Source organism: Rhea americana, unplaced genomic scaffold (assembly GCF_003343005.1).
Source record: "Rhea americana isolate MKP2758 unplaced genomic scaffold, rheAme1 scaffold_39, whole genome shotgun sequence".
Lineage (NCBI taxonomy): Eukaryota > Metazoa > Chordata > Aves > Rheiformes > Rheidae > Rhea > Rhea americana.
The window spans coordinates 2,057,071-2,080,657 of NW_028186523.1; the positions used below are offsets into that span (position 1 = coordinate 2,057,071).

At 36.9% G+C, this 23,587-nt stretch overlaps 1 protein-coding gene across 2 annotated transcripts in view; it reads right to left on the bottom strand.

Annotated features, from left to right (window-relative positions):
* The window catches only part of CHD7 (chromodomain helicase DNA binding protein 7), a 128,499-nt gene that overhangs the window by 33,601 nt on the left and 71,311 nt on the right, over positions 1 to 23,587 (bottom strand). For both annotated transcript variants that reach the window (XM_085313556.1, XM_085313555.1), the window contains exons 4-10: positions 14,111 to 14,249; positions 10,677 to 10,814; positions 9,525 to 9,590; positions 4,630 to 4,685; positions 3,222 to 3,336; positions 1,135 to 1,218; positions 69 to 206 (exon numbers count right to left, since the gene is read on the bottom strand). In XM_085313556.1, the coding sequence (XP_085169682.1) occupies positions 69 to 206; positions 1,135 to 1,218; positions 3,222 to 3,336; positions 4,630 to 4,685; positions 9,525 to 9,590; positions 10,677 to 10,814; positions 14,111 to 14,249 (736 nt within the window). The remainder of the gene's footprint in view (positions 1 to 68; positions 207 to 1,134; positions 1,219 to 3,221; positions 3,337 to 4,629; positions 4,686 to 9,524; positions 9,591 to 10,676; positions 10,815 to 14,110; positions 14,250 to 23,587) is intronic.

Genomic DNA, 23,587 nt, shown 5'->3' on the forward strand with positions numbered 1-23,587 from the left:
TGGTTTCTGAAAGACCACATTACTTTACTATTTTCAAATAAAATCTTCTGTATGGAGCCAATTCTTACCACACGCTCCATTTCTGGCTCCCTAGACATCAGTTTCTCAAATTCTTCGATCTTAGCTTGGTCGATGTCTTGCTTTAGTTCCCAAGTGCTGTCTTCATAAGGAAGCGAACACCACTTCACCAGATAATGAGTTACAGGCTTTGTTAAGATAAAAATAAAATTAGATTACAATTTAAAACAATAAATGTGCAATTGTTTTTAAAGGAGATCTGCAGGCTAGACACAATTTAAAAAGTATCAACAGACCTAAATGTCTGCAATCAGCCAAGAGGATAAACAAACAGCAGATTGACATCTTGACAATACAATGAAGTACAGCAAATGCAGATCCACCACCAAAATGAGCACAAAGCTACATCTGAAATCACTAAGATTAAACCAAAATTTTAGAGTAAATGCAAAATTTCAACTGCAAATATTTCTATGCTTTACTACAAATTCAAATAATCAACTATTTCCTTCCTATTAATGTCATCAGAAATTTCCCAACAGGCAATCCAAACACCACCGTTTGCAAGTACAGAGACACAGAAACATCAATATTGCTAGTAAAGCTTTCTATTCTCCCAAGACCACAAAGGTGTCTCCTAGAGGACAAGGTGAGCTTGTTCTGAAGAACAGGTCATAGAAAGTGTGGAACAGTCAATTTGTGACCTCTTCTACAGATCTATACAGATAGCATAAGCAACGTCACAGTAGACTAGACGGTAACATTCAGTTAGCTAAGACCGTTGAAATCTAAATTTAATTTCTCTACTACCTGCATGGACATTCTATCTCTGCAGCATTAAGAAATATGTTAGAGCTACAACAGCAGAGTGGCTTTTCATTTGTTTTTTTTTTTCTTTAATAGAAGTTATTCATAGCAGATTTGTTTGGAGTTCTCACTTAAAACTCTTTCCTTTAAGAAAACTGCTATATTAGCCCATGTTTCCTCACATGACTTCCTATTTTATATGCACACAGATGGGTAGCTTCAAAAATGTTTAATATATTTATATTCATAAAGAATGCATTCTAAATACAATTTCTATATGACTACAAATGCACTGAAATTTCTCTTTACCTCTCCATTATCATCTGTGCTACGTGAAAAATCCAGAATTCGATCAACTTCCACATAATCTGGATTAAAAAGCTCATCATCAATCTGTTGAAGGCAGAGACAAAAATACAGAAGATATCTTTATTAGCCCTTCCTGGGAGGAAAACTATTATGTATTTCACCAGGCAATAATATTTTGGGTCACAGTGACATAAAATTTATATTTGGCAAACTTCAACATGTTAATTGAAATGCTACAATTCAGCAAGATCATTCCCCGTGAGGGAATCAGACTTCTCAGACTTTGTTAACTGGGCCTCTTAATTACTGTGTGAAACCTTTTACTGTGAGAGAATGTTTAAGAATATTTTAAATGAAGTGTGAAATTACAATTCACTAATGAGCAATCGAAAAGGCTTATGGCATGCAATGCATTTAGTATTCTTGAAAACTACAGCTTTCAATAAAGAAATTAGAGCCTTGCACACTAAGTGCCTTTAGATTATTTTAACTACAGAAATTGTTTAATTGCTTTATAAGCAAGATTCAGGGATTACCACTCCAGAAACAGAAGAAATAGCACACGTATATACAGCTTCTCCAAAATTCACAATTTATCATCTTTCTTGTCTCAGCAATGAGTTATGGAATACACTTGTGTACAAAATTGTTGCATTTCAATTTATACTTTTAGGAGCTATTCCAGCAGAAAAGGAAGATAAAGGGAGTAAGAACTATAAATATTCTAATAGCTTCTTCTTAAACAAGAACAAACTCCAAGTTGTTACAATAACTTATGATTCACTTAGAAATAGATTTTAAAAACAGCAACAAAACAAAACAAATAAAAAAACAATTCCTGCCTTGTTCCTTTAGAACAGATGTTAAATTTTACATTAAAAATTGCTTAATGGCATGAAAGACTGTATTGAACATTCTTCCAAATTTTCATTTATTTATTAACTTCTTTTTAAAAAGGGAAATATCAGAGGTCTTGAAAAATTAATTTAAATTAATTTATCTTAGCACCTTAGGCATTAGAATTATGAGATACAGCTAACTCTTTACAGTTGCCACTTCATTTTCTAATAATTTCAAAAGCATCTTGTGTTGTTTTGACCTACCACTCACAGAAATACTCTTTGCTCTTTTATACTTTCTCCTGAATAACACATCAATTCTTCCTCCCCTAAATTTTATCCAACTATATCAAGCTGATCCAATTAATCAGAAGCTCTTGGTGACTTTACAGAAGTTTTCAATTTCTCACAGATTTTGCTTATCTTGAATTATAATGATGATAGGTAAATATGCAATTAAATAAACAGATTACTACAAAAACATGTGCTTTCTCAAAGGACAGCATTTCACTGAAAATTGAGCTTTCAGAGACACAAATCAGAATATCTGGTCTTTTATTGACAGGACCCCTGCCACAGTGCTGCTTATGGCTCTAAGTGAAATTAAATTGATAATCAAAAGCTTAGAATCCCTAGTGAACAGCAGCCCATAACATAGAAAAACGCGTTGCATTTTTCTGGCATAATCAGCCCCTGAGAAGACAGACCTGATACTGATTCAGCAAGAATCATTCTCAGTCTTAGGTATACGTATCTTTTCAGGTCACTCCTCATGGTTAAGAAAGAGAATTCTACATCAAGATACTGTTACTCCCAGTTCTGACAGGTTGCTTAAGTTTTTAAAAAGTTTTAGAGTATGACACAAGAGAATTTGTCTAGCTTCTATAAATGTATATTTTTTTATACTCTACAGATCTTTACTTACTGTCTCATATAGGTAGCTTAAATAGAATCACTACACTGTTTCCACATTACATTGCAAGGGCTAAGATCTAAGCAAGCAAACAACAAAGAAACTTCCTGTTTACAAGTATGAACAACTCATCATTCACTTCAAGAAAAAAGTTATACTAAAATTATATTACCGCAGGAATCAAGCCTGGTTATACTTCACACCAGAATAAACATCACTGGTATCTCACCCAGTTATTCAAAATATTTTGCTTGTATACAGAATAAGAATTCATAGGAATATTCCTTAAATATCTAACATTTAAACATTAAAAAAAAGTTGRAAAAAAGTTATACTTCTGAAAGGAATTTGTTCTGGCCCTGTTTTGCCTTAAACCGCTTTATCTTCTGCTGAATTCTCTTGTCTTTGTCCAATTCTTCCACAGATGCCCACTGACAGTGAAGGTAAGAACTAGAAGATGAAATAAAGAAAATATTACTCAAAACTGTGCTTCTACTGGATATGCCTATGCATCCCATTGGTACTGTTACATTTTTTAAGTACACTGTAGTGTCATGCTTGGAAAATTGTACACTGTCACTTTTACTGTGCATATTCAAAATATAGATTATTAGATAATATATACCTCATAAATGTTACTATTTAACATTATACACCAAAGAATAGAGTTCTTAAAAAATAAGAATATGTAAACAGATATCAAGTACTATCACACTATACACTATATTTTTGAGCTCTGTAATTAGAATTCCCATGAGTCAATTAACATTTTAACATTGATAGAAAGAAAATAAAAAGACTTATAATTGCAAGTCTATGACACTACTTCATCTTTAAGAAAACACTAAGTTTCAAATAAGAATCAGCATCTCTGCCAAAATGACTAGCCCTACTTTAGAAATTTAAAGTCTGTCACGAAGTTATACTGCTAAGAAATAAGTTACAAATAGTTAATACAAAATTACATGCCAGAGTAATAAAACTAGACAAATCACAATTAAGCTATTAGATATCACACAATAACTAACATAGTACAAAGGGTAAAAAAGGGCAGTATATTTAAAATGAAGTCAACTCTTTGCAGTTAACTGCAAGAAACTCACTTTATACAGAAATTTTTAAAATTGAACAAGATTTTCTATTTCTCTTGAAGAAAAAAGTGCTTTATCCAGGAGTATTTTATTTTAAATACAGATTGCATTGAAGTTCTAGAGCCCAGAAGTGAGAGTATGCTGCTCTCACTCCTACTGTATCCCTCTTCCAGAGCAGCAGCTCTCTGCTGCAATACTAGAAACCATTTCATTGGTTATCTTAATGAAACATTTTGTTGAACACAAATCTCATTTTGAAACAATGTTAAAGGCTGTTTTTGATTAGTTTTCAGAAGCATTACGAGATTAAAGCTCTATAGTCGCAGTTAGATCTATACAACTACGTAGGTACGTGCTCATGAACCTGCATGCATATTCAGAGCCTTAAATTAAAATTTAACAGCAGAGCAATTTTACCTCTAGAATTAATTTCAGAAAGAACACAGATTAGAGACACTACCAAACCTAATACCACCAATGTAAGATACTTCCCGGTTATTTATTTACCACTATCTTGGACTAAATATTAGTAGTTAAAAAGTAGTTAAAAGTAGGGTAGCAACAGTAACATCATTTACAAATATACTTTTCAACAACTACTTGGAATTTGCATAAATTGAATGAAAATAACCAGACCTGTAACTTTACTTACAAGTTTTTATACTTTACATAGAATTCCTCTATTTCTACCTCCTCTCCATTCTCCATCTGTAAGAAAAGAATTGTTGAAATGTGAGTTAAACCATYAAATGCGGAGTGAATGATTAAAACTAACTGAAATACYGAATACAGTCTACACGTAGCACTAAAGAATAGCGAGCAGCAGAGATAAGTGGAGGGGTAGGAAAGAGTGTGTGGGGGAGGACATGGGTAAGGAGTTTCCTCCAGCAGCTTACCCACGTACATACTGCACCGCTTACTACAACTTCCAAGACATGAATCATTTGAACTCCTCCCTAACCACATGCAGCTTCATTCACAACCTCACCCCAAATCTGGCTTTCTGCCAAACCCACAGTGTTAAGTAGAAGCCAAGTGTACCATTTTCTCAGGCAGCAGCCAATTAGCAACTGCACTCCTGAATGCCATATGTATTATTTTTGGCTGGCTCATGGCAACTTTACATTGTGGGTTTTGTAATGTTTTAAAAAAGGAGTTTTAAAGGAGGTTTATTCCTCCATATAGTTAATAACTCCAAACAAGAAGCCATATAAAACTAAACCTTATACCTCTGCTACAATTTTAGTGCATCAGTGTTCATGGCTTTAGTTTTACTCAACGGTGCAATTAAATTCACTCAGGCAAGATGTCTCACATACAGAGCAGCCAAATTAAATTAACACCCAAAAACTACATTTAAAGCAAGGTTAAATTCATGATATAAACCAGCAAAACCAAGGGCATTCAGTGCTAAGGGGTGAGACTATYCTTAACTCATCCCTAGTGCCAAAGTATTGCATAACATATGGCATGTAATTCAACAAAATATTACTCCTGAACCTAGCTATAGGACAAACTAAGGACAGTGCATCAGCCACGCATTTAGAATTCAGTTTATGTCACAACATTAACAGTTGTGTTTGCTAATGAACTTTGGAACAATTTTAAATAGAATAGAATTTTCTGTTACACATACTTCATCAGACAGCAACATCTGTAAAAAAACACTCTGTGTAGAACTAAACAGACAAAACTGACGAGCCCTATGTAAGTCAATCTCCTCCATCAAACATATACAGAAAAAGAGAGACTACTCTGAAGCYAGAGGATGAAATACCATCTTTCAAATTCTCTCTAAAAAGAAGTTGCTGGCTAGACATTACATCCATACACGTTCAAGTGAAGGGCAGCAACAGTAGCTACATTAAACTCTGCATTAAGTTATCTTTTAACACAGTAAAGAAAAAATTCATGTACCCATAATCTGATTTACATAGTATTCCTTCTCTTCCAGACTAGTACAGGATCTTAGCATTTACATCATTCTAGTATATTCTGCCCAAGTTCCTTTGTGGAGACAGATGAAAAACCCGCTTCCACCTAGGTCTCCCTGGAGAAATGGAAGACAACAAGCTATTCTCAGTGCTCCAAGAACTATACTCGAGCTCTAAACACAGGCAGATGGTTTCTCAGTCATTTTATAAAGACATTGTCCAAGGAAAGAATCTGAAGACCATCAAGTTTATTTCTCAGAAAAGACAGAACAGGGGTTGTTTCTCAGGGAGATAATCACAAAATTGAAGCCTAAAAAACCTGAGATTCTACTATCTGAATGCATTTATTACCCCCAGGCAAAACCACTCTTTAAGTAGYTCTCCCTAATTTTAAGATATTAACTTTTTACTCTTTATAACCAAGTCTTTAATTAGTTTTAAAACAGAATCCTTTGAGATGCAACAATSTAATAATGATATACTAATACTCCTTTATACAGTAGTTCCATATTATCCAATTTAAGACAGTTATGTAGCATTTCCATCACATATACTTACTGTCAACTGCCAACTTAATAACAATAATTCACAATATAAATCTTGATAAATCCTGTAACTCATACAACTACTGCTCTATTGGCTAACAGATAACAACTGGTCTTACATTTTTATATCTCCTACAAGTGTGCTTCAAAAGTTCACTTCAATAAAGAGTATTTCAGAAGAAAATCCTGTAAAAAAGTTACTTTGGCATTCATGCTCATGGCAAATCAAACGAAAAATTCAAATTGAATCACAGCCACCTATACTCAGTTGGGGTTACTAGAACATCAACATAGCACAGATGAGAAAGAAGCTCTCTCATCAGTGATTGTATGTCACTGTCCAATCCTCACACATATGTTAACATTGACCAAGTAGCAAGATGAAACATGACATTTAYACAAAATTCTTCCTCAACTGATTATGAAGACACCCTAAAATAGTACATCAGACTTGCCAACRTAAGATACCTCAAACAATCATTTCCCAAGTGCGACATAATTGACATCCAGTCTGTAGTCTTTGCAAAGAGCTGAAGAAATACATGACCCTTTCCTTCAAGTCGTGCACTGCCATTGCCACAAAAGATATACAGTAATATCTGCTGATACTGTTACTTGAGCAAGCCACTCAGGAGTAGAGATGTCCAACAGCTTCAAAAAAATAACTGAAAGATGAACTGCTAGAAAAGTAGCAGGCAGATGCAAAGCTATACATACTAGAAACAATCACTAAGTGACTTGATTTTAAACTAATCTGTTCATGTAAAAGATGCAGGCAATGTAAGCAGTTCAGTAAGATATAGTTCCTTTCACGTATTAGAAAGTAAAAAGAGAAATTTGGATGCGCAATATATACAAGGCACTATAAATACCATACCTTTCTATAACATGTTGCATTATGCTGATTAGCATATTTAGTTCTAGTCATTCTTTTTTCAAAGTCAYGTAGAAGAAATTCAAAGGAGGCTCAAGTTGGCCAAGAAAATAACTAAGAGATTTCCAGATACAAACTCAAGACATCAGGACTGTGACAGTTTAGAAAAGTTTTWGAAAGAGGAGAGGTTATACGTATGCAAAATTTTCTGCAAGGGGTATGACCACCCAACAGAATTAAAAAAAAAAAATGAGTTAAGAATAATGGGGAAAATATTTTTATTCATATCTGATAACTCCAAAGCTAGACTAAGATTATTTTAGAGAAAGYCAGTATAATTTTGAGATAAGAGCATTGCTCCAGAAATGTATTCATTATCTAATGTCCTTTACTTAAGCATAACAGCTTTGTTACACCCTAATTCACTGAAAGGTTTCCTAGTGAAGCATTTCCTCATGTTTATTTTATGCACTGGTCCTGATCGCAGCAATTTTACTTTGATTAGTAATCTAACAACCAGGGTTTTGATGACGTTAGTAGGAGTGTAAAAGACCTTTAATAAAAGCACAGTTGGGTACTTCAGATGTTAAATATTAACATCCTGAAATCCATTTTTGGGGGATAGAGAAGAGGGTTAAGAAGAAGAGCAGGGAAAGAAGAGACATCCCTCAAACCTGTAAATGCAATCCATAAAAAACATTAAAGAAAGAGCTCAAAATAGAGCTTGCCTCCAGCAGAGCTTGCAATCAAAGACATGCAGGCAGCAAACCAACCACTTCCCACAAACTGCAGCAAAATACACACTCCCCATGAGTAATCACACCTTTGTTTGCAGGGGAGAGGAAGAAGAGAAGAATAATTGGTGAAAAACAGCTTCCACTGTAAAGACATTTATGAAAAGACCACATTCTCCTCACCTGCCTAGTAGACCATCAGGACAACTAATTACCAAGTTTATATTACATGAAGTTTATCTGAAAAATAAGTCTGTGGCTTGAAATACAAAATATAGCTCTAGACTTAAAAAAAAACACCCCCCAAAACCCTAGAGGTTTTGTGCTGTGAAAGCTGCAGGACCAGGTCAAATTCAGTCAAAGTCAGTCATGACATTACATGAATTTTGGTTTACAAAGCTCTCAATGATGTTATGACAGCAGTAATAAAAAATAATAATAGTAATAATAATAATCCACGAGCAAATGCAATTCTCCCACCTCTAGCCTGAAAATTAACACTTCTAGGAAAAGATGAAATCTTTCTGGTTAACAAAGATAAACTCCAGTATCACCTCTAGATTAGAGTTTTTCGTTCTTTTTTTTTTTTTTTTTTTTAACCTAACTGCAAGATGAATCAGAGAATTAGCTATATAGAATAACCTATAATACACAATAACGCCCTTTTTGGAACAAGCTCTTTTCTAATTCCTGCTCAGAAGCTAGTAGTTTGTAAACTTAAAGACCAACCAAGTTCTGAAGTAGTTCAGAACAGCTTCGAGCAAAGTAAGAACCTAATTCACAAGCCAGGCAGAATTTAGAAACAAACACACACGTACACTTGCATACACACACACACACACTCAACTATCTAAATAAAATGTTTCTTCATCATCCTAGCACAGCAAAAAGGAATATTTTGACCACCTGCATATGTAATGTTCTTGGTCACATGTAAACTTGTTCTGGTTGCATAAGCATGACCAYTGTTACAGGATGCATAAAAAAGTCAGTAACTTAGTGGTAAAGGTACGCTTGCTCACTCCTCAGACTCCCATGAAATATCACTCTAAATCAAAGAGCAACACAGATTGTGCCCAGGTATGTATATGTATATTATACGTGTGTGTGTATATATATATATGTATATATATGTGTGTGTGTGTGTATATATGTATATTATATATATACACTATTATATGTATACTATTATATATTTTTTGTATATTTACAAAAAAAATCTCTGAAGAGACACAGGAAAAGAACAGAGACTAAACAAGCAATCTGTTTGGTTTATGCCCACCCAAAAGCACATTAAAAACTATCTAAAGACACCTTTAGGGAACTTCTACTATTCATTAAAACAATCTTCCATTAAGAATATCCAAGATACTTTGAAACCTTAATAGGAGCTTTAGTAGAATTATACTTGGCTCTTAAAAAATACGGTGCGTGTTTTTTGTTTGTTTGTTTGTTTTTACCTTTTTCTTGACTGAACGGCTACTCATAATTTTCTCCACAACAGGACCTTCAGCATCAGCAGATTCCTACATAAATATCATGTAAGAGTTATGGGAATTAATATATTATTTTTGTTTCTTATAGACTTTCAACATCAGAAAAAACTTTGAATAATTTTTTTGCAGCAAGAGTTTAATGCACAGAAGGATTTTTTTCCTCCTAGCATAAGAACTCAGAGGATTCAAATGCATTTAATATCATAATAAAGGACTGAAGAATACTTGTTTTAACACATTTTGAAGTGCTAACTGAAATCTTGCTTTCCTACAAAGGCTCACATACACATATACAGTACAATCATGTATATCTCTCCAAAAATTAACRTGCTTTCATTATCCAGCTACACCATTCTGAATACTAGATGATGTTTAGAAACTCCAGTTAGCTGCATAAATGTTCTTATGATGGTGACAGCTACCAAAATTGTATGTGATACCCACCATTACAGTTGTAGGCAAGCCTATCAAATTCCCTTTCTGACAATACACAATTAAAAATGAAGATCACATACAGTATTTCTCAGGGCTTAACAAATTGGCAAATGAAATACCAAAGAACACATATATATTCTCCAATAGGTCATCAGTTAGTTAAGTGAAGTAGTTCTTTGAAAAAGCACTACAAAACAATGAGATTGCTACAACAGTCATCCCTACATTATTACCCCTCATTTTATTCAAACTATTTTATCCATCATTTACATTGCACAGAGAATAAAGTGTACCCTGCTGGGTACTACAAGGCAGTAATTTCATAAAGGGGTTCTTATGGTGCCTAGCAGCAGGGAACAAGCTTGAGTGGTTTATTAAAGTCACAGAAGCCAGACCACTGAATTTATAGAAGTAAATTCAGACTCCTTGCAGTCCAGTTTGGGGTTTTTTTTTTTAGATAGAGACCATTAATTTCAAAGCATTGTGTCMAATTACATATTGTCAGCTTGTAAACAAAATCAGGAATGAATATATTCTTTAAGAAGCTAAAAAGCTAATTTCTTTTGGCACTTTGTGCCAACCATGGATAAATATCATTCAGGAAAGAGCCCATATTTGAGCTCTGAATGCTGCAGTTAAAACCATCTTTCCAGTCCATTCATATCTGGGATACCAACTGACCTGTTGCTCTGACTGAGAAGTATTAGAAGGAGAGTCTCTTCCAGCAGCATCAGCATCATCAGCCTCCTCATCTGAAATCTTGAATTCCAGATCTTCCGTATAACGCTTCCTCTTCACCTGCCTGCTAGAGCGTCGCTTCTAAAGAGAAAGTATTGGTGTTTTTCATGACGAACAAAACCGATGAACCRCAGAATGACTGAGAAGACTTTTTCGTATTTCTCAAATACACTGGTATGCAAAAAAGAAAGGTACCATTTTTACAGTAGCACAGTCCAAACAATGGAATCAAGACTGCACTATTCTAAATTCCTACCTTTTAGGCTACTTTCAACTTTTGTACTGAAAAAGATCATGCTTATTCTGAGCTGGAAAGTGGTGAGGGGTTCTTAGGATTACCTGAGTCACATAAGAATACAAAAAGCGTATCTAACTGAGCAATTCAAAATCAAGAAAAAGTAGCATCTCTCTTCTCAGTTTGTGTTTTCTACCAATTTTAGGAGATGATGAAGGCAGGAAACCAAACATCAGCTTTCCACAGCATGGCCCCTAAAGTTGCCCAAGGTAACTTTGCTCTCCCTGTYCACCGCTAGTAGTTGTACTGACAAGACATACTAAGGAAAGTGTGGCAAAATACAGTTTCCTCACTCTGTTCACCCTACTCTATCCAGAAGGCTGCCCTGAAGCACAGCACAAGGAAAGACCCCAACTTTAACACAGGAGAAAGAAAAAGCCGAACGATCCCCAATTTGCAAATGTAGTGTCTGTGGCCCAATACCTTCAAGTGAGAGTATCAGAGGAAATGCAAAACAAATGAACAAAAAAAAACTCTGCAACATACACACATACATTTGACAACATTTGTAACTTAACTCTCACTGCCAGACACAGCTTTCTACAATAATAAAATTCAAATTCCCAGATAGTCTGCATCAGTTTGAAAAAGCTAATAAAGCATTTTGTTGAAGGAAACTGTCAGCTCAGCATTACCTATCTCAATGGACTCACATACATATTAAAAAAGAATTTTAAACTACTAAAAAAAAATCTAATTTCTGAATTGATATATTAGTTATTTTTGAAGCTTTCTCAGCTTAACAAGTACCTATTCAACTACATGCAAATATATAYGTAGCATGTTCAACGTATCTATGTACCCAGGTCTCTGAATGTACATAGATGAAATAAATATTTAGATAGTTAAGGATACTTTTAATTGCATAAATATCTGAAACATTTCACAAAATCAGAAATTCTTTAAATTTAATTGAAACTTTTGAGTAAAGCTTGAATTTACATTATTCCCCTAAATAGCAATGATGTGCCTCTATCCTTAAACTAATAAGTTACAGAGGTTATCGTGAAACTGTAACATGACAGCAAGATTTTTATACTTGAAAATAGATGCCACTTCAGAAATTCATACCCTCTTTCCATAATCACTGATGTATATTAATTTTCTTTCAGCTCTATAGGTAAGTCTTAGCAACATTTTTGGTGCCAAAAGTCTCTTTGTCCATTTCTCTAATAGAAAGGGCATCTAAGTATAATCCTCTTTCTGTTATTTATTGACTTGGTCAGCTTCCTGTTTCTCCTAGCATTCACGTAAGGCTTTGCAATTTTTGTGTGTTGTTACCAGAAACCATGCATGCATCTGTATTAGTTCATCTTTTACTTATCAACTGATCTATAGGTAGAAAGGTGAATAATAATAGATTTGGCAACAGAATATATAAAAATTTGTACAAGAACATAACACACAAAAGTAAATATTCTTCCTATTCTCTGAAGATAACTATGCATCACACTTAAATATTGAGCTCTTTAAGAAGCTCATGCAGCAGCATACAAAAAAGACACAACATCATTTTAGAGAACTGCATAATAAATTTAAGTTAGGAAATCTATAACCCATTTCTACAAGAATATTAATTCTAGATATCTTAACATATAGGTTGCAGCCCCCCCCCAGGCTTACATAAAGTAGTGTGGGCATAGTATAACATCCACAGCGTGAAGAAAAAATATTAAGAAAATGAAAACTAAATGATAATATTTCATTACTTTTAATTATATGAGGCAAAGACCCTAACACTCATATTTACGTAAAGAGAAATATATTTCAGATACGAAATTTATCACCACAATGAGTTTCAGAGAGGAGTCCTTATCCCACTAAACAGAAAACAACAAATGCAAATATATGTTGAACTGCAGGCAGTATATATTAACCTGGGGGAAAAAAACAAAACAAACAGAAAACAAACCCCACCAACCCTAGCAGTTTCTTCTGCATGTTTGTCAGTACCATTAAGCTAAGAAAGACTCGAGGCACAGGACAGAAAACTCATTCTTCAGACTTCTTAATGTTTGCATGTATATCTCCACTCTAATTCAGACTTTACAATGTCATGATGACTCTCATGACTCAGAAATAATGCTCCTTTCAGTTGTTTTTAAACTAGAATATCATTCCACCTTTTATTATATTCTACAGTCCTCTGGAAAATGATAAAGATAGAAGACATTAATTGCATTTGTGTTACAACACTGCTACTTGCCAACCTTYGCACCATGCTACTTTGAGCCTTCAAGCGATCACTGGTCCTGAAATCACTATTAACTAGAAGCAAYGTGCACAAATTGATATGTGATGGCCAAATGCAATGGATTTCAGAAATATCAGCATGACTGTTCAGGAGACTTACACTTTCTCCACTACTATTTGCCTCTTTTTCTCTTTTTGAGAATTATCAAACATTTTGAAATTCTGATTTTTAACGCCCACTATGACCATTTGCCAGCAGAAGCAAGCCATGAGCTGACCTCCTCTTAACATGGCTAGTGACAGAACACACAAAAAAGTTTTTTGATTTGTTTTTTCTATTTCAAGATTTCTTTTTACATGAAAAAGTTTACACAGAAATTGACAGATGCTCACTGTTGAAGAGAAATTATCACTGTTAGTTGATCACTAGCAGTTCTGCAAAAAGGCCCCTCATTCACAAAAAAGGTGTCGTACAACCCACATGCATCCAAGTTCTCTCCACACTGCTTTTTCATGTTTTATTTTTGATTTCAGAAGATCACAAAGCCAATACAAATGAAAAATCAAGGCTCTAAGAAAGATCTCACAATGGCATATTAAATCTATAGATCAGAAAATTCATCTTCATAATTCCTGAGTAAAGGAGGAAAACATGCAAAAATCAGTAGCACTGGACATACCTACTGCCAGCAAGACTGAAAAGCAAAATCATGATGAGGAGTGCTTATTTTAAGCAAAATATTCACGATGGTGATCTCCAGTTTTCGCTTTCTTGATACAACATTTTAATCGATAAAGAAAATACCTGAAAAYATCAAAGACTATCAGACCTCCAATTCTACCTAGCTAAACTCTCAAGGGCTACAGAGAACATGAACATGAGCATTACCTGAACTCCTGCGTCATCATCATCTTCAGGAGGAGGTGATGGTGGTGGAGTTTTTTCCAGATCTGAATTTTCAGAACCTTCTTTTCCCTTGTTAACCTTTTTCTTCRCAGCACTAGATTCTGAGTCTGGTTTCTTGTTACTAAAACAGAGGTATTTTAAATCAAACTTCATATAAAAATGTGAGCAAAAAGTGCTTTACAAAGCACTTAAACTGTTCATTTTTAGTGACTTCATTATTTTTAACTGCCTTGTCTTATTTAAGAATTTAAGCATACTTGTAAAATCAATGATGCATGAGCCATTGCGATACATTCCCCATTCCTTAATACCGGACATGTCACTTCTCTCCTTCAAGGACAGAGCTTAGACAGTGACTAACATATTTGACAAGAAGCTAAAAACAAGACTAGGAAAGAAGAGTCGCTGTCCTCAGAATGTGCACTTTTGAAAACGTTCCTTGAACAACCTGACGCACACGCAATGAAATCAGATTGCGTGGGTACTTAATTCTTGATATTAACTGTGTGGACTAGTTGAGCAGAACCAGAAGAGATTTTACCAAAATAGTGGTGCAAATGAGGAAATTTTCCATTTAATGTTCTGTGTTATTTTCAAGGAGCGGGACACGAAAGGTGTCTTTGTGTCACATCTSAGGGCATGCACATACGCTTAGTGAGTACAACCACAGCATGTAGTAAGGAACAGTTTATACAGACCGGTCAATACACTTGACCGGACTAGGCTCCTGGTTGTCTGCTGCCACTACCTGGCTTATTTACCTAACCTTTACGCTTTTCACAAGTTTTCTACTGCTTTTTTTTTTCTTTGACRGCAGAGCTCAGACAGTTGTGCTCAGTGGTGCAGAGTCTAGTGGGAGGCCCGTGCCTAGTGGAGTTCCCCAGGGCTCAGTACTGGCTCACATCCTGTTCCAACCTTTTCATCAATGACCTGGATGAGGGGACAGAGTGCCTCCTCAGCAAGTTGGCTGAYGATACCAAGCTGGGAGGAGTGGCTGACACACCTGAGGGCTGTGCTGCCATTCAGAGAGACCTGGACAGGCTGGGGAGCTGGGCAGACAGGAACCTCCTGAGGCTCCACAAGGGCAAGTGCAGGGCTCTGCAGCTAGGGAAGAATAACCCCATGCACCAGTATAGGCTGGGGATTGATCTGCTAGAAGGTAGCTCTGCAGAGAAGGACCTGGGAGTGCTGGTGGATGACAAGTTGAACATGAGCCAGCAATGTGCCCTTGTGGCCAAGAAGGCCAATGGTATCYTGGGGCGCATTAGGAAGACTGTTGCCAGCAGGTTGAGGGAGGTGATCCTGCCCCTCTCCTCAGCCCTTGGTGAGGCCTCATCTCGTCCAGTTCTGGGCTCCCCAGTACAAGAGAGACATGGAGCTGCTAGGGAGAGTCCAGCGCAGGGCTACAAAGATGATCAGAGCGCTGGAGCATCTGCCCTATGAGGAACGGCTGCGAGAACTGGGCCTSTTYAGCCTGGGGAAGAGAAGACTGATCTGAAGGGGATCTGATCAATGTGTACAAGTACCTGAAGGGAGGGTGTCAAGGGGATGGGGACAAACTCTTTTCAGTTGTCCCACGCAACAGGACAAGAGGCAAYGGGCACAAACTGAACCACAGGAAGTTCCGCCTGAATGTGAGGGGTAATTTCTTCACTGTGAGGGTCAGAGCACTGGTTGCCCAGAGAGGTTGTGCAGTCTCCTTTTCTGGAGATATTCAAGACCCATCTGGATGTGATCCTGTGTAACATGCTCTAGGTGACCCTGCTCGAGCAGGGAGGTTGGACTAGATGATCTGCAGAGGTCCCTTCCAACCTCAACCCTTCTGTGATTCTGTGACACAAAACCAGAAACTAACATCCCCATGTCCACATGAAATTACAAAGTCATGGCTGCTAATGGCAGAAACAATTTTAGGGTCGTCCCTCCAGCCTTAGGAAAGGCTTTAACTACATTCAAACCCCCATCTACGCATATACAGACAAAAAAAAAGAAAAAAAACCTAAAGACACACATACCAAAACCAAGCTTTAAACACATTTAAATACAGATTAAGCACAGAGATCTTTAGTATCATGTAGATGATTTTTTTAAAAGACAAAAATACAAAAGAACTGTTAATAAAAAGTTAATAGTTTAAGTACATGTAGTCTTTGCAACACATACGGGGTTTTGCTAGTTTTTTTTTTCCCCTTCTCTGGTCACACATCTCCAGCCTGCTACTACCTTGACTGACTGCTTCTACAAAGGTGCTGAAATGTTTGAAAGAAACTGCTCATGTAGCATTATAAACTGATACTTGACAAATGAGAAGTATAGATAGTGAAACGTTCTTTCAGTCACTTTTAAGCAGCTTCTGTTCCCCTAGTATCTTAATATCATAGCAGGGATGTCGTCTGGGGCTTGTTTTTCCTTCATAAATCCCAGTCCTGTAACTTCTCAAACAAACACGTCAGCTTTATGCTTATTCATTTTGATTATTTATCTACTGAACGTGTATTTCAGAGCTGTAATTTTAAATTTCTGATTTTCTGRATGCAATTACATAATGCTTGGGTACTAGATCAGCTCCGGTATTATCATTATTATTATTTYGTAGAGGGCATTTAAACCAATACCGAATTTTTAAAAAGCACATGAACAACAATTTACACACAAAAACACTGGGAGTTTGCAAAATAAATTCTTATTATTGTAAAACCATAGGGCATAATATAGTTTTCCTCTTGAGGGGTTTGGGGGGAGGTAATCTCAAACTGTGACAATTTTCAAAAAAAAAAAAAAAAAGTTTGATAGCACTAAAAGAGCGACGACATAAAAAAAAAAAAGGAAAATCTATACAACAGTTCCCCTTCCAACCGCCCCAGTGCGTACGCTACACATGGACAGAAGTCTCCCCTACTATGAGGCTCCATTTCCAGCATTTATTTCCGCTCTAACTGCCACAAATTATACAATACTACAGCTGAACGCGGGGCCCCTTCCCTTTCATGTGCACGCCAAGAGCAATCAGATTGCCCTGGTAACCAGCGCCCACGTGACCAGCACCTGCTCTTTTGGCTGGATGCCACTGACTGAAGCCATCTGCTTCTCTCAATCAGCTTTCAAACAGGCCCAACACCTGCGCGCCGCCGCCTTTTGTGGCCGCTTTCTACCAAATCACTGCAAAACTGCTCCCCAAACTTTACATATTTCTCAAATTTGTTTAAATCAAAGGTAAGCCTGTCAGGGAGTTGAACCGCTGCCAGGTAAAGTCGGCTGACAGGCTGGTGCTTTTCGCTGGTGACCTCTATAAATCAGAGCAAAGCGTACAATTAAGTTTAGTAGTAGTTACCGTGCCCCGGGTGCACTATCACATATGAATAACAGGCTTAAAGTCTTCAAGAATAGCGTGGCCGAGGTTTGATAAAATACCAGTTTGCTGAAAGGCAGGAAAGCGCAAATGACTGTCTGCCTGCCCCGAGACCGCTCGGCGGCCTGACCGCAATTGTTCGGCTCGAGCGGCATCCCCGAGCGCTTATCGCGCAGGAAGATCCAGACAAAGAGCTCCCGAGCGAGTGAAGTACTYGCAGCACATCCACCGAAACAAAGATTGCTTTCGAGACTCTGTTACACCCTTCCCTACTCCTAGCAGCGCAGAGTTTGAGCTAAACATCTTCGTAAGAGGATTTCATGACCTGTATATATATATTTATATATACAGGACACAATTTCAAATCTTCCACTTGCACCATCAGCTAAAAACAAACACGTAAAAAGCACGACTCGCTCGGGGAGAGCAGAGCCTATGGGAAGCTACACTGAGGAATTTTAAGTTCCAAATTCAGCCCCCCAAAAATGCTGGTTTTGAACGTATAGCCACAATTTTTTTTTCCCCAACACAGGAAAGAAAAGAAAAGGTAAATAAAAAACCCCACAGAACAAGAACACCATCTCTCTGAGCAGCGTGAGGCTGCGCTTCCTGGTTTGTCATACTGCAAGTAGCTTTACCTGGCAGGTCGGACATCGGCTTCCTGCAATTGTCGGCCGCTCTCGCTGCTCTCCAGCTTCCCACAAAGCCGGTGCCATTTGTTCGTAACAATTAAATACAGCCACTTTTGACCTAGCATGCGCCACTTTCCCGCAAAGCACACTCAAATCACTCAGGAATGGTGTTAGAGTGGACTAAAATTAACTTTCCTTATATAAATACAGGTAGGTAAAGATCTGTGCTTAGACACTTCAGAATTACTGTCAGGGTCCATGTGCCAATACTCAACTTTGGCTATGTATCTAATAGCACTTTCCAAATTTAGAAACAAGGATTGTAATATATACATTTAGACAACTATCTYGAATATTCACCTTTACACACACGTGAATGCACAACTCAAAGTTCAGTTACAGATGAGACAGTCTCCAGTCCAAACAAACCCCACAAATCTGGCAGAAATTAAAGAACCACTTGCATGCACACACAAACACTAAAATATTTTGTAATTGACAGTTAAAATGAGACCTTTTATTCAAGTAAAACACAGTAAATTTATTCAAGTCAACATAGGCATTTCAGATTAGATGCCTTGCAAGCTAGCTGCCCAGTACTGCTTTCCGGTTTCAGCCTCCTGTCCCATGGGACTGTATAGCAGACCGCCCCAAAGGGGATCACTAGGAACACAACCTGCAGAAGGTCAGAGGAGGGAACAAGATGAAGGAGAACGAGAGCTTAAAGTGAGAACAGTAAAAGGATAACAGAGAAGCAGAAAAGATTAAATTAAGATTTTAGAACAAATTTTGACAAATAGCTTTTTGTGTCATGTAGTCAAGCAACCACCTAYAGGGCTAGGTCAAGCACCAGAAACTTAGAGGGCCAAACCATCTGACTCGAGAAAAATCCAAAAAGCAGGGCATGCTTAGCAGGATTAAGAGGGGGAGTAATTAGACCTTATATTTACATTGTACAACTATTTCATTTGATCTGGGTAACTGACAGATCTGTTTATTAGTGTCATTAGGATGGGTATCAGCGTTTGGAAGATGCTTTTTCTGTAGTTTAATTGTACAAATTTATTCAGTCACACCACTAAGACCTCTATTTTTTCATTTGTGGGGCATCATTCCATGAAAAATTTCTAAAGAGAACTCTGCTTGGAAAAAAAATGCTACACATTGTGGAGCAACAAAAATCATAAACCAGTAATAAAGAATTGCACTCTATCAAAATGTTACAGCTGACAGACTTTCTTTGCTGCCTAAACTGAGTCAAACATTTCTTTTTCTAAGGCTCCTAGAGTAATTGAAAGCTTGTTTTTTCTTTTTTCCTTTTCTTTCTTTTTTTTTTTTTTTTTTTTTTTTTTTTTGTTTCAGAGAAGTAGGAAAAACAACACTAGGACGACCAGGTTTATTTCAGCCTGCAAACTCTGTCAAATTACTAAAAAGTAAACTTTGCTAACGGTGAAGCCCACGAGGCCTCTCTGCAGTAAAGGCAAAGGTAAACATTTCATAGCTGCACAAGTTCAAATGGGACATTGGGACAGGTGTGAACAGGAACAGCCTCAGTGCACTGGTGCAGGCAGGGAAATTTCACGCTGTTTCCTGTTCTCTCCCACAGGCACCCCCTTCCTGCCTTTTCAGGATGACCAGAGCTTCAGACTGGAAACTACAACTACCACCTAGGGACCTCTTTTCCTGTTCTCCAGCTCCCTAAGGTACTGCATCCTGCTGCCCACGCCACTCCCTCCATGCAGCAGCCTTTCCCCACTTCCTCAGCCACCAGCCATCCCCTTTTCCTATACAACAAATAGCTAATTTGCGCGCCAAAAAGTCAGTCTCCACCCCCTGCACCAGAAGTAATTACCCTCCCCTTGCTGGCAGCAGCCCACCGGCCCTACTCTGCATCCCAGGCTGCTTCTGTGCATTTGGGAAGGGCAGAAGGTTCTCCTGCGGCAGGGGGTGAGGGCAAGGGGAGGAGAAGCAGGTAAAAAGAGCCTTGCAAAGCACAGCACCTCCTTCAGGGAGATGGGAAGGGGGACCAGCAATTGCTCCTGAAAAGAGCTGCTATTTGGCCCTTGTAAGCAGTTACTGCTTCACACACCTGAACTGCTCTCTAGGGTTTCAAAGGAAGCAGAGAGGGGGAGAGGGACCAGCTGGGTAGCAGCATGATCTCAAACAGGTGGTCTGCATCTTCTCCAGGGAAAGGCACAGGAGGAGCAGACATCTGAGCCATGACATTGCAATTTAGTAGGACTATTTGCCTCTTACCTTCCACCTTCTTTYGGAAAAAAAAATGATGACTTGGCATGTGCCCCAAGCTGGCTCAATAACACTGGGAGCCCAGCTTAATGAAAATCTTTCATTTGTGATCTTAAGTTCATCTTCTGTTTTCTTTTCTTTTTCCTTTTCCTTTTTTTTTTTTTTTTTGAACCTGATTAATTTGTTCCACAATACATTTCTTTTGCAATTTTTTTCCTCCAGCCACTCCTGTAGATGTCTTTCTGTGCTGGCAGGATGAAGCTAATTTCAATTACAACTTTTCAAATTCCAAAGTCATCAAGCATACAGCACAATACAGAAGCAGCCTGTTTTCTTTTTTTGTGATGTTACAGGAGGTATAGTTCAAACAAGCAATATATTAATCAGCTTATTTCATTTTCCAATCTATCTGTCATCCATCACATGTTTCAGTGAGGCAGGCTGCTCATTTTGTCACAACTTACTATAAAGGTAGAAGGGATGTGATAATACTGTTATTTAATTCTGACACAGGCTGTATTAAAATACGCAAATAGGTTAAAAATTTGGTACTGAAGTACCTAATCCATTTTGTAATTTAATAGTTCATAATTTAATCCTGATATTTCAGTTTAAATTTTTACTTTTGGGGACTTGTGCTCTGTCCAGAGAAACAGTTCCTCTTTATATACCTGAATTTTACATGACTGCAAAACTCTTCTCCTATTAAAACAAACTAGGTTATTCAGGAATGAAAATCACTAGTTTTTCATAGCATTTTGAAATCTAAAATTGCACTATTCTTTTTTCCAATGCTTAGAAGCAAAGTACTGAACAATGTAAGCACCAGTAGTAAACACATGCCAGATATCTTATCAATGTTATCAGTGTTCTCTATCTGCATAATCATACCATAACTTATATTTGATTGCATGAATCTTACTCATCTCAGTTATTACAATACTTCCTTTCTAGAGTTAGCATTGCTGAAATATTGTGGCTTAACTGATTGTTTGGGCTGTTGATTCATTTAAAAACTTGATTCAGTGATCTGTGTCACTGGACAGATTTCCCAATCTGTGGTATTGCTGCAGCAAGCAAATTTTTTTTCCTAGCGATTTAAATTGCTAGAGCAACATAAGAATAGCATCCCAACATGGTCAGAAAGTGCATCAAAGAAGTTGGGTACTGAATCTGATCAGACCACAAAATGAGAACAACTTTGTTCTCAAAACAGCATTCAGCAACAGAAAGGAAAGTCGATCACACAGGGAAAGCAGACTTTCTCAACAACCCTAAGTAAGCATGAAGAACAGCAAATACTCTTAATGCTGCATGTTTCCCTCACAGTTAAAACAAGAGGGCTTAGTAGCTACAAGAATACCATAGTCATCCAGCCATCCAGTTACAAGAGTTACAGCATGGGAAAGAAAATAGAGAATAAGATTTCCTTACATATACATCTAAGAAAGCAGTGATTTGTTCCTTCAGAGGAAATACTATTCCTTTAATCTGCACAGCATGTTCCAAAGACTTAAGACATGCAAAGAGATACTAGAATTGAGTAGGTGGGGCAGACAAGTTCTGAGGTCTGATGTTCGACACAGCCATAGGAACCCATGCATGATTTTAAACAAGATTCTTTCTAACCATGTCTTGTTAAATAAAGCTTCATTCTAGTAAAGACCTAGCAAAAATGCACTAATTAAGAAGACCTGCAGTAAGTTTTTATACTTCTTGGTGCAGAAATTGCTGGGAGATGTGCATGCATTGTGGTTGTTCAGCCTTCAAATCTACCAATATAAAGGAACGGAATAAAAAGCTTATTTTAGCTGCTACAGTATTTTGGTTTCAAAAACATACATGGGAGATATACAGCTTACAAATAGAGTTCTTCTAAGAAATTACTATTACACGCATAAAACTTATCCTTATGCCTTGACAGTCTGAAACATAGTGTCTGTGTGTGTGTGTGTGTATATATATATATATATATATATATATATATGAACCAATTTATTGTAATTTACTGAAAAGCTAATACAGAGGGATCAGAACACTTAATTTTTTAAGCTAATGCTTATAAAATCTTCAGGAAACACCATCTCTACTTTTTAGTTAAAAAATAGCTTTTTCTTGCCAAAGGAACAGGTAGCATCTACCTGTGCCTTATTTAACAAAATAACTACAGCAAGACTAACCAATAGCAAGCCTTGCAGAATATATGCAAAGCTCATTCATTAACTACCATTTTTAAACCCTAATACAAATGGATTTTTCAAACTGATTCAGATTAACCAAGTCTGGCTGTGCTTACATCTGGAAGTTATATTTTATAACACTAGCCACATCTTGARAAACAGACTCAGATGTTTGGAACAAATTCAGAACAGTTGTAAGAAATTCTAGGTACAAATGAAAAAAATTGAGCTTTAATGTCTTTTTCCTCTCAGTTTTCTTTCAAGTAAGCATTTGTAATCATGGTGTTTGGGGAGTTGAGGGTAAGGAAAGAATCTGTGTGATTATCTGTGACGTATTTACTCATGTATAACGGCAGTTTGTCCTCTCTCATACTGCTCCATAGTATTTTAAGTCTATCCTGATAGAGAGACATGATGCCAATTGAAACCAGCTAAGAAACAGAGCTGAAACATCTGGTCTATCCAGAAAGATTCTGTACTAGAAAAACTTTTTACATGAAACTGTAAATGGATATACTGAGAATACATCATATCCATATAAAAATGCCCTTTTTAAAAAAACAAAGCTTATAGCTCATAGGCCGTGTCAGAATGAAAGTGTCTGGAAGGGTAGTACAACTTGTAACAATACCGAGTTGCTCATTTCTTTATTTAGACAAAAACTTCATTAAACCTTTCTTCTCTAAACCCTCCCTCTCTGGATTTCAGTCAAACCAAAAAATTACTGTAGAAGATTAATTTCTTAATATACAAACCACAAACAATGATAGATCACCATCAGAAGAAAAGTAGTTAGTTTTGAAATCTAACAGATCCAGGAATATTTATGCCTTGAAAAGAAAAAATCAGCCTTGTTGACGATGACAAATATGTCTGCCTTTCTAGCTTATTTAGGGATAATTATGAAGCCATAAACAGGAAATCCAAACAACAGAAACATGCCCAAACACTCCTCAGAAAAAAATGGTATTGTAGATGACAGATGACAAACAACAAAGCAAGATTTCATCCTCACCCACTCTGCTTAGCACAGATATTCTAGAAATCCCAC